The following is a 12449-nucleotide window of genomic DNA, read 5'->3' as shown; positions in this document are numbered from 1 at the left end:
GTGCAAAAAGCAAGTCAAGGCAACAGTTTAATTATAATATAATTGACATATAGTTAGCACCATTAATACATAAAGCAGTTCAAAGTGCTTTATACCTTTTTTAAAACAGTACATAAGAACGTTCAGGACATAACAATAATAAGTATACATAAGCAGAAAGATGACATTAGAATATAAAATATAATGCAAGAAGAAAGGGAAAAAAAAAAAGACATTAAAATAAATACATTTCTGAAGTCCTTTCCTGCATGTCATTTCCCAACTCTCTCTCCTATTTCATACTCTGTCCACTGTCTGTCCTATCTACTTCATAAAGGTATAAATACATTGTTTAAAGCAGAACATTTGTCATATGTTTAGAGGTATTATACGGGATAAACACTAAGAGTTACATATGAATGTGTCCAGTGGTCATCATAAGATAAATAACAGACCTGTACAGATATATATAATATATATTTGTCAGGCATGAACAGTATGAACAGAAGTTTTAATTTACAGGTTTATTAGAAGAGCATATACAGCACAGAGTACAGCAGAACTGACCGTGCTAAATCTTAATCTAGCGACTTTTTATTTCTGTTACCAAGATGGAAAAATATCAGACAAAGTTGAGTGATTTTAAAATTGGAGTATGTTTGTTCAAGGTTAAGATGATCTAACAGGGCCTTAAAGTTGTTCATGGTGTCTTGAGGGCCCTCTGGTGGCTGTGTTTATGTTTAGTTATAGACAAGATGTAAGTAGAAACATTTTTAACCATTACTAGATTTAAGAAGAAAGGCTTACATTTAGTGCAAATGATTTTAAAGCAGTGATTCAGTTGTGTCAAATGCATTTTATCAATCTGAGACAGTTATGACCAAGTCTACATCACATAACCAGCAGTCACCCTGTAATCTATTCAGTCAAAAATACATTTATGTATATAATGATACAGAGAGGATCACTCTGTCTTATGAAAGCTCTTGATCCTATGAAGAGGAAGTGTTTTATTTTCTATGAAATCAAATATCTATTGTAGTGTATAATTGCTTAAGTTGATTAAAAGAAAGAGACTTTTCCTCGGTCGCCTTCTCACTTCTGTCGTCTATGAAGTGATCGTGTGGACATATGCAGTCTAACTACCTTAAATCTTTCAGGCTCTCCCTCCACATGTAAAATACCGCTTTAAAATTGTATTTCTGTTGAGGCAGCTCACCCATTTGTTCCAGTGGAGGAGGCATTACAACCAAATCCTCTTGAAAGAGTTTGGTTGATGACTTCTCACAGCTTCCTATCCGGAATTCCCTCACACTGCCGGTTGCTGCAGGCGTGTAATTTGTGCCAGATTTGCAACCCCGTATCCACCCTCTGACCTCACCACTGTGTGCTCTGTGACACACAGTGTGTGAACCTCCATCACTCTTTTGCTTTGTGGAAGTTTACATGTGCTGTATTTCGCGCAGGCTTCAAACTTGAAATGTGGATCATTTTCTTGATCCACCATGCCAATCAGAGTAAACACTTGATAAGTTTCCTCTATGGCAGTAATAGTTAAATAATGGAGGGGCGTTGACTTTGATCAAACATATGATGTGCTTCACAATCAGCGTATTCTTCATGAAGTTTGTTGCTGACTTAACCTGTAGGTGTAAGAGAAGCCCAAAGCCCCTGCTGTTCCTGCTGAAAAGGTAGAAAAATCAAAGCCCACATGCAAAAGCGGTGTGTAATACTAATACACCGACATTTTGTATGCAACTAGTAAACAGGGACTGTTTGTAAAGCTGCAATTTATGTCAAGCCGTCAAATATTTTTCTATTGATTTAGTCGATTAAATGATCAAAAATGATGATTATTGTTTTGAAAAATGCCCAAAACTACGTCCTCCGAATTTCTTGTTTTTCTATACCCCCAAAATATTCCTCTAACTGCAAGGAAGGAGTAAAGAATCCAGACAATATTCACATTCAAGAGGTTAGAATCAGTGAATGAAGCTACACCTGTGTGTCCCCATGTTTCTATTCGGATCTGGGGAAACATTTGATTAGCAGATCAAGGCTGTCAGGCTGAAGTCCACCCACAATTTTGTCAGACATGTTGGATTTTACACTTCATCTCAAAGATTTGGTTAATTTTTTTTCTATTCAGAATACTGCTGCACCAAGTTTAAGTATAAGCATACGTTAATCTCATTGTTATCATGTAATATGCAAGGTGACTGTCCGAAAAAAATTGAACATTTCCAACTGCCTACTTTCTTAATCTTTCAAGTCTTGTCACAGTCTTCATTATTTAACTGGATTCAAGATTTGTTCATTAGACATCAAGACCTTCAGTCATCAGTAATAGACGCTGGCTAAACTCTTGCTGAAGCATGTTTAAAGGAACACGTTTTTAAGGTTGAAGCCATTTTATTAAAGGTTACATATTATACTCCTTTTCAGTTTAAATAAGTCTAAGAGCTCCCCGAAACATGTCTGTGAACTTTCTTACCAGAAGTCACCTGTTTCTTGTATACTGAACCTATTAACCTATTTCAGTTCTGCTCAGAACAGGCTGTTTCTGTGTCTGTAGCTTTAAATGTAAATGAGCTGTGTCTGACCACGCCCCCTCTCTGGAAGGGCTTGCACGGCTTTGGACTATAGCCTCTGTACATGGGGTGCGTGAAATAACAGGCTATCCCTTCTTGGCATTATTTTTCATTGTGTTCTCGGTTTGTAACGTTTACAGCCTACCATATCAATATTGATCCTGCATTGGACTACAATGGCACAGTTGACCCGGGTCTTCTCCAGTAACTATGATCTGCTTTTATTACTTTTATTGGCAGGCAAGGATGAGGAAAATAAACATGTGGTCGCATAGTTATTTGTTAATGTTTCTCCCCAGCTTTACCTGAACACAACCGTTGCCCTGTTTTATCTGTATCCTAAGCATGGCCAGAAACACAGAGACAGGAAACGTATCTCCCTATTCCCATGAAAAGACCAAAGCCAACTGTCTGTTGCTTTTAGCCCAGAGCCCTTTTTTTTTTTTCCAACTGGAGACCTAAATCTTTAAAACACCATTCAGATTTAGTCATTTCAGTTTTAAAAGAGGCTTGTTTTGACTGTTCAATTTCCTATAATACCTCGGCTTGGTTAGCTCCTGCAAATGATACTTGAACAGGACTTAAAAGTGTATTCGTTGGGGGTTTCAGCCAAACGTTTAACGCTTCTGTGAGTGTTCAGCAGCAGGATTGTGAATCTGGGATGAGCTCAAAATAAACTGCTTGTACTTTGTTCACTGTAATGAAGAAACGTATCTCTCAGTGTAACGGTGTGGCTCATTGATGTCTTTTTAATAGTTGTTGGAAAACAATGGAGCTCTATCGCACGGAGGAATTAAACTATATCCGGCTTTGGCTACACAGGCGGTACTTGTTAGCAGGATCAAAACATTGTTGGTTTTCAGCTTTTAATGGGATTGCTTGACTGCAAGAAAAATCTAGAAAATCACCAGAGCAAGGAACAGGCATTCTCTTGGCTACAGTATGAATCATAGGTTTACAAGTTTGTCCCAAGCAACAGTGGAAAGTTGCTGCTGCTTCATTTCTTCATGTATTTTCCATTTTAACCACTCAACAAAGACCACCGTACCACACCCATTTGTGAGGGAAACAGTGGCCCTGATGATGAAAGGTGGATAAGGGGCAGAATATAAGCAGCCCATTAACATTAAACATGCTCAACTTGATTGGCCTTAGGCGTAAATGCAAATTTAAGAAAAAACAAGATGCTTGAAAATAGTGTGTGCTAAAAATGGTGAATTTAAGCTCAGGTAGGCAATTATGGAAAAAAACCAAGAAGAGTAAACTCAATTTCAAAAGTATTTGGTTGAAAAAATGCAAAAGCTGCTCCATGCAACACACAGGTATGTTCGGGCTTACCTTATTGAAGGCTAATGTCATGTTAAAACTGTAAAACAATGTTTATCTGCCACTCTTGTACAACTAGCTGATAGCTTTAACTCGAGGAAGAATCTTCTCCAAGTCTCTATATGTGTACAGTAAGGTACATCGACAGTCAGGGAAACCATTGAGTCATTTAGTTTAATCCGAATACAATAATGAGCAGACTTATTTAGGGCCTGTGACTGCCACAGACACTTGTTTTTTCTTTTTTCATTTGATTTTTGAAGAAATATATAAATAATTTTGCACTCTGCGCTATGAAAAGTTAAGGGATTTCCAAAGTTAAAACAATAAATCCTGTGGGGGATACAAACATTTATACTGAATTTCCTTACTAAAAAACCTTTTCCAACACAAGAGCTTAAGCCAAGGGTCACTGTTGGCCTCGTGGTCGGTCTGTGCACCACATGTACAAAGGTCCTATGTCCTTAAAGCAGGTGACCCTTTGCTTCTTTTTTGCTCCTTTTTTGCATGTCATTTCCCTCTCTCTCCCTGATTCCTGACTCTATCCACTCTCCTGCCGCTCTAATAAAAGCAGAAAAAGCTCCCTCCCCAGCCCCCCCAAAAAAATCTTTAAAAAAAAAAAAAAAAATCTTAATCCAAGGTCATTAGGATTCATCCTCTGGGTACCATGAATGAATGAACCAATTTCTTGGACAATCCAAGAAAAAAGATGTCAGGATGTTTCACCTGATAAATTACAGGAATGACTTACTGCTGGAACTAGAGCAAAATGAGGAACACTGAAGTTAGAAAAGTTAGTCCTCTGGAGACCATGACTATCTGTTCCAATTCAATGGCAATCAATGTGATAGTTGTGTATCCAGAGTTTATCCTCTGAGGAACATGAATATCTCCATCAACAATGTGAAGAGTTGGACGGACAACCTGACGTTGTCATCAATAGAATTAAAAAAACATACAGTTCAGACAGAGGACTCCGTCTCTTCTGATCTGTGGTTCAGACAGAGCTGCTGTTCTTGGCGATCTCTGAAGAACAACAACAGAGGACTCAGTGGGAGGCAAGCACAACATGCTGTGACCTCATCAGTATGGATAAAAACATATCCTTCTTCTGGACGTAGCAAAAGAGCCTTTCACAGTTCCATGAAGTTAAGAGAGTTGCTCCAAGTCAGCTTCAAATGCATCTTGTTGAATTGACATTTAAGCATGCATTTGGCGGGCTGGTTTTCACGCCCCACAAAGACACAAAATCGATGCTTCAGGGTTCCTGAAAAATGTAATTAACCCAACAGCAGCAGAGTGTCTGAGACTTGTAACTTAATTTATTTGCTGATCCTTTGGGGGGGGGGGGGGATTTGTTAACCTTTAATTTGTGATTGAGGAATTATCAGATATCACAAGTCTGTATCAGTTTGTGTATCTTCAATGAATCATGATTCTTTTAATTAATTTGCATGAAGTGAAATCCCTGGAGACACTACCTTATTTATGCTAATTGAAAATATTCAAACAGCCTCTGCAGTTTCCTGGTACAGCTTTGTGTCCTCTGTGAGACCTCAGCGCAAAAACAGTCTAACAGTTTGGGTGTCTGATGTCCGACTGTTTTCGCAGCTGAGACAAACTTAACTGGTTGCATGTGCTGCAGTCTGTGGCTGAAGGAGACGTATGTCCTCTGATGTGACTTAAATCATCCATTTGCCACTGCTTTGTTTTTTTAAACTCGGGGCAGCAAGCAAATAAAACGTCACCCTTCCAGGATCCTCTGCTCAGTGTTTATTTACTCACATTTCCCTTTCCTTTTGGCATTGTAGGCCAACAGCAGCTTTTAATATGTGGACTTAACAGCATGAGTATTTTAACTCATGCTGTTGGTGGTGAGGTTTTTACTAACTCATCCCAAGTCTTCATGTTGCTGTTTAATAGTGACTCAAGGTCAAACAATAAGTCATGCTTCCTGGGAAAATATATTCAAATTAAAAAACTCCTTGCATTTGACTTGACCATATACAATGGAAATTTAAGAGTCGGCAAGACAAACATGATTTACATACAGATCCAGTGCTCGTGTTCTCTAAACACCTGCACCATTAAGTTTAGTTTGATGCAGGACTGAGTTCATTTTGGGCCTGACTGCATCACTGTGGTTTATCAGCCAACAAAAACAAATCTCAGCGGGTGGCAGCACCATAAACATGTCAGGCTAACACAAGACAGTAAAGCTTTTAAATAGGCACAAGGCAAACATTAGTCCCTAAATGACATTTAAAGATTTTTAATGACTTTTCAGTTTTGCAGCTCTATAATCCAGCTCCTGGCCCAAAATAAGTATTTATTTTTCTAGATGTATCTGCTGTAGATTCAGGCTGTGGTGGAAGTTCTTTCAAGGTCTGAATATGTTCATGCAATGCGGCTTTAAATTCTGCAAACTCTAAAAACTGGTTTGCAAATATTATTACAATTTTCAAACTAGCTTCAGCTCTACAGTAAATGCTGTTGTGGATGGCATCAGTTTACTTTTCCCAATACAAATAAAAATGAAATAAATAAATGCATTTACTTGTTTTATTGTATTGATTGTATCTAATATCCAGATCATTTGACCGTGTGTCAAGTGTTTTTTTTAATGCTACAGTCTGTAATGTTTATTCTTAAAAAATGAAGTCCAGAACCTATTAACGTGGGTTCGGGTCATGAATGTATCACTATCCCTTTTGTCTTTTAAATTCTAATAGTCAACTGTGCATTTATTTTGTTAACAATGTGGCATAGTTATAGTGAGTTATAGTTTGTGTTTACTGTAACAGTAAGTGCTGCTGGCAGCTCCTCCCATCCGGCTATAAGAGCCAGCTGAGCAGGTAGTCAGGGTCCATCCTTCAAACAGGCCGCTGCATACATGAGGAGTCTGTATGCTTTGTTACAAACGTGTTTCTTTCCTAAATTGTTACATGCACTCTTTGTACCGCAAAGAGATGTGGGGATAGTCCCTGCAGAGCGTCCCCGATCTCCTAACTACGGATTTGGAGTTTGCGCTTGAAGCCTTTAATGATGGCTTTCGCCATGCTGCGGCCCGTGGCGACACAGTTGATCTACTCAGACTTCACCATCACGTCCGAGGATGACGAAAATCGCAGCGAGAGCGATGGCAGCTCGGAGCAAAGTTACTGTGGATCCTCTGAGAAACGACGCAGGATTTCGCGCAAGCTGGAAGGAGGCTCCACTGTGGTGGTGAAGCAGAGGAGCGCAGCTAACGCCCGGGAGAGGGGAAGGACCCAGAGTGTCAACTCCGCTTTCACAGCCCTCCGGACTCTCATTCCCACCGAGCCGGTGGACAGAAAACTCTCAAAAATCGAAACTCTTCGCCTGGCGTCCAGCTATATTTCCCATCTGGCAAACGTGCTTCTTCTCGGGGACGGCGGCGCGGATGGACAGCCCTGTCTCGACGTGGTTCATGCGCAAGGAGAGAGCGGGGCGCAGCAGCCGCGAACCATCTGCACCTTCTGTTTGAGCAACCAGAGGAAAGGGGTAAACGCTGCTTTACTGTATAATCGAATCTACTGACTGAATCTAATGATGCGCAAATTGTGCTGAATACAGATGCAGGATAACATTTCACATGTGCATAAGCTCTGTGCCTCGAGAAGTTTTGTCGACATTGACATTTTAAAGATAAAATTGTCTCTATCGCAGATTTGGTTTAACTTTAAGTCGTTTCCACTTTTCTTTTACTCTTTCTTTGCCTCAGAGTCTGTGCGTAAGAGGCGCCTTTGCGCACTGCACGTACCTCGGAGCTCGCTGTAAATTCTTCACACATTCAAACAGATTGTTTGCTATATTTATATATTTCTTTGTTGCATTTGGAGTGTCATATGACATTATTTAGGGCCCAAGCATACACAGGGCGCGAGGACCCTATTGGAATGCAAATGATTATTATTATTTTTTAAATTTTCTTTTTCAGATAAAGGATGCCAAAGACTGTTTAAAGATGCGAGGGCTGGGTCCACTGAGAATGAGACGCTGACTGAAGAGCAGTGGATGATTACAACCTGAAATTCCTCAAAGACTTTCTCAGGGAAGAGTCAAAGCAGGCAATCACACACACTTTGACATGCTGGATCAAATGATGAAACCGAAGAAGAGAATATTTATACTTGACTGAGAAATGTAAGCATAAGCCTTTCAATGATGCAGTGCATTTGTTTGAAACTTATGCCTTTTTGTCCTTTTTTTTAGTCTTTCAGAAGTTTTAAATAAAGTTTATTTTATCAAATAAAAGAGAGCATTTAATTTTTTTCCCAGAATTTTTATAAAATTTTGATCTGTGAAAACAAGAAACATGTGACATGAAAAAGGTGGCAAACAAAATGATGAGATATTTATTTCTGGTACAAAAAATAGGGTAGATTTTTTGGGAGAAGGTCTTTTATAATATAACAAGAACATTTACAGCAGTTAATAAATAGCTGTCCTCAACTTTTTTCTGAATTTTTTTTTGCATTTGTAAAAAAGTAATATGGCACCTAAATGCTTGATTAACACTTTATATTTGTATAATTGCGAAACACTTTTTGTCTTAACCACCAACTTGGCATGAAACAACCTTAATTTCTTTCAGGAAAGATGTTTTTCTCACTCAAACATGCTTCCATTGTTTCATGTTATGCGGCCTAGATGTTGTCTCTGAAGCTACAGCAGAGGTTTTGGAGTTTCTGGTGTCAATGACTCGTGTATTTTTTTTTTTTTCCAGCTCACACGATCAGTGTTTTTTGAAGTCTGTTATCGATTAGTCACGGCAAATAGTAGCCCACACTCTGCTCGGAGCCCCCAACACAGCTGTTGGTATGTCAGAGGGATAAATCACTGCTGTGGGCCCGATGGACGGGGAGAGATGGGGTGAGAGCTCAGAGGTCACGGTGGAACACTGAAGTGAAGCTCTGTGGATGTGTAATGATGGTGAATGATACCAATTCAATGCTGCTGTTGATCCTGATCGTACATTTTCCTCTTTAGTTTTATGAACACATGTTCTGGTATACTTTTTCACTTCCTGATACCCATTATGGTACCTTGAGCCTTTACAGAGTTCCCCTCTGATACAAGTGGGATATTATTATACTAACCCCTTATGGTCATAATAGTATCTCAAATGTTGCATGGCCTGGCTCAGATTTTAAGTGAGGAATCCTGACATCAAATCAAGCTGAGCACCTACATTAGAAACAAGCTAAGCTGATGTTTAACAGCCCCTCCTGACACTGTGTGCCCATCGAAGAGCGATCAAGAAATAATGAATTTTTGAAATTTATTTTATTTTTTTTACAAAAAAACAGTTTTCTGTTGTTTCGTTTTAGTTTTTTTATCTTCGCTTTATCTATGAATGAAATGCCGCCTTAGAATGTGTGATGGGAAAACACAGATTGCTGACATTAAGAGTGGAGTGTCAAGACTATCTTTGGTAAAGAAGAAGGGGGTTTAGAGGATCCTGCTGCTGCACTGCCACGGTCAGATTTAGTCGAGGTTGGTTTTATTAAAACCTTTAAACTGCTCATAAGCATCCTGCTGCCAGAAGACGACATAAAGAAGCCTCCAGCAGCAATGATAACAATTTCTCTGCTGTAGAGCCGTACTTTAAGTGGCAGCCATGACTTGTATTTTGTCTATTTATGCTTCTGTTTTGGACAAGAATAAGCAAGTCATTATGGGGTCTGATAATTATGGAGCCAAGGCATTTCCAACACTGGTGTCTGTATTGGAACAACTCTAGTTTGAAACATTCCAGGTAAATAAGATTGTGTTAGTAGATGTCAAGGATTCACTCAATGTTTAACGCTCTTTATTGTTTCTTACAATCGTCATCCAAAGTTTGGGTATTTTTATATTGGGTATGATTATATTTATTTTAGTCACTAAAGCAAGAAGAGAATCAGACAACTTTCACTTGAAACCCTCTGACCCGTACTGAGAAATCATCTTGGTAAGTAAAAGTCACTCCAGTGTATTTTTTGACTTGTATCTACTGTCACTGCCGTGATCGGTCTAACAGGCGGGCTGAAGCTCTGACACACAGACAGCTCAGCCTGAGTTCCTGTCTGACATCACTCTGAATCAGACTTAAAACTTTGCCCTCAAATCAGACCGGGGGAGGCTCCCAGGTGGCACATAGCGGTTCATGGAAAGTGAATTTTCAGGCAGTTAAAGGTGCTTGCTAGGGGGTCTGATCTCCTCTCACCTCCCTCCCTCCCCCACCTGCTCCTGTCAGGATAATTGGAATTTGCTGCGCTAAGTCCTCGGTGCTCGGGGCCTCGGCCTCCTCAAATGGCTCCCCGAGGCTCCCCCCGGCAGGAAGATGTCACGGAGGCACAGGAAGGGAAAACAACGTGCAGCCGACCTCTCTGAGGAACTCTCAGTGCGACGAGCTTTGGGTCAGCGCCAGTCTTGACATCATCCGGCGCTGGGACCCAGATGTAAGAATCTCTGGTGGTACTTTTCAGAGCAAGCCGACCAAAGACTGCGTTTTCAACAAATTCAGAAGAAGACCCCCCCCCCCCCCTCTTCAAGATGACAGGTTACAAATTGATGGCAAGGACCATCAGAAGAGAAAGCAAAGGAAGCAAATAAGGTCAGTGTGGATGTGTTTAACATGTCTGACAGGAGAAGATCCACCTGGGGACCACTGCACAGCTTTACTGCTTTACTTTGGTGAGTTTTTCTTCTTCCTCGGATCCTTGAATATCTTTATCCCAAAAGACATGTTCTGCAAGTGAAGCTAGACATCTGTGCAGACTCTCTTCTTTCTAACCAGAGATAGAAAATGACCTGTCTGTGCTTTTTGATTTGTTGGGTGGAAAAACAGAAAACATGAACAAATCACTCGTCGTGTCTCTTTTCTTTATGTTCTTTACATTTTGTTACAGTTTTGTAGAATGAAGTCTTTACTGGTTCTGGTTTTTGTAAATTAGCAAGAAGAAACTCTTAACATTACGAAAAAGAAGAGTGATTTGTTTTCTTTTGGTCCTTTAGGTTAAACTGATTCTGTAAAATAATTAGTACGACAAGTACAATATGATGTGCGTTTCAAATTTTAGGATAAACTATGTCTACATTTTTGGTGTTTTTATACCCATTAATACAGGGGAACCCAGTAGTGAGATGACACTATCTTGATGCTAATTTGTTCAATATAGCACCAAACATGTATTCTTTTAGTGTGCAGGATTTGATGCTGATGATAAACCAAAGAACAGGCGGCAACATATTTCATAATTTTCAAATAAATGTGTCCTGAGTTTGGATACCAGGTGGTTGCACAGTAGTGGTTAAATTCAACTGATCAATAAAGTTAAATTACAGGTAAAAAACAATAATGTGTGTGTGCGTGATTGATGTGACCCTCCAGTATTTAAGACTGTTTGTCTCTTACAAGCAGATAAAATCCACTTTACTGAACCTTAAAACTACATTTTATTGTCCATCACAGATTGCAGTTTAGTGTTCTCGCTTCCTTTATCTCAGTCTGGATATTTTGGATATTGAGCTGCAAAAACAACAAAAGAAGAGCTATAACATTTAGAAAGCATTTCATGAATCTTGTTTCTGAGGAGAAATGTCCACATGAAGACCTCTTTCCAGATTAAACACAAATCACTGCTCTTACTGCTCAAACTTGTTCCTGTCCTTACCTCCCCTCCAAAAAAAACAGAGAGGGAAGAAACCCTGAAATAGATGATCCAGAAAAAGGAAGGATGTAAAGCGTTTTTTTTTTTTCAGCCTCATCTGGGAGCGCAGTCCTGACTCCCAGATGGGTGCTTACCTTCAGCAGTTTGTAGTCCTGCCAGAGTGCTCTTGTTAGAAACAAACCTGCACATGGTCGTATTTTAATCGCTCTTGCACTCACAGTCTGTTTCAGCATGTTTCAAACGCTCTCTGGCTGGGGAGACGGCCTCCCGCTCCACCTGCATGTCAAAGATATTAATGTCTCTGAGTCACTTTGGCGCTCAGGACTCAGCTACCTCGCTTCTGATTTTACTGAACATGACCACTTTTCTACAGAAGGAGGAGGAAGTCTGTCTGCCCAGCCGTCAGCTTAGCTTCTGTGGGGAAGAAAAGCCTGTCTGAAAAAGCAGGTTGTGTCTCCTAAAACATACAAGAACAATTGTTCTCATGTGCCAGAGAGTTTGGCAACGCTTTCAGACAGAGGGAGGATGATGGAGGGCTGTGCAGTAAATAGGATGGGTGGGCGTCAGAGGGGAGCTGGCAGGAGGAAATCCCAGAGAAGAAATTAGGGAACAATACACACCGAGGTAAAGCAGCTCTGTTCTGCCTCAGGCTCGGACAATCAACCGTCAGCAGACCGCCAAAACCCAGAGGCAGAGGTTAGAATCCAGCAATACACACAAAAAGGAGTTTTTCCTCCTTTAAATAAACAGTTGAACAGTCAGTGAGATGCAGCCTCAAAAAGCTCTCAGACATGGAAATCATTTCAGCCTGCTCCAATCAAATCCAGGGGAACAGAACAAATGTTGAATCATGATCAAAAAGAGAGATATATTTCAC

At 40.0% G+C, this 12449-nt stretch overlaps 1 protein-coding gene across 1 annotated transcript; it reads left to right on the top strand.

The window, feature by feature from the left end:
• The first annotated feature begins 1399 nt into the window (after positions 1-1399).
• Positions 1400-11254, top strand: tcf15 (transcription factor 15). Its single transcript, XM_020637922.3, has 2 exons — positions 1400-7418; positions 7855-11254. Exons 1-2 carry the CDS (start codon positions 6939-6941, stop codon positions 7915-7917), a joined length of 543 nt encoding a protein of 180 aa, XP_020493578.1. The 5' UTR covers positions 1400-6938; the 3' UTR covers positions 7918-11254.
• The last annotated feature ends 1195 nt before the right edge of the window (positions 11255-12449 follow it).

This window comes from Labrus bergylta, chromosome 12 (assembly GCF_963930695.1).
Source record: "Labrus bergylta chromosome 12, fLabBer1.1, whole genome shotgun sequence".
Classification (NCBI taxonomy): domain Eukaryota; kingdom Metazoa; phylum Chordata; class Actinopteri; order Labriformes; family Labridae; genus Labrus; species Labrus bergylta.
Note: the sequence above shows the minus strand (reverse complement) of the source record. Positions and strands in the feature narration are given on the sequence as shown.

Excerpts from the sequence above, each read along its gene's own strand:
- tcf15 (XM_020637922.3), top strand. The coding sequence starts at position 6,939 with ATGATGGCTTTCGCCATGCTGCGGCCCGTGGCGACACAGTTGATCTAC. Across the intron at positions 7,419-7,854 it reads TGAGCAACCAGAGGAAAGGG|ATAAAGGATGCCAAAGACTG; the intron begins GTAAACGCTGCT and ends TTTCTTTTTCAG.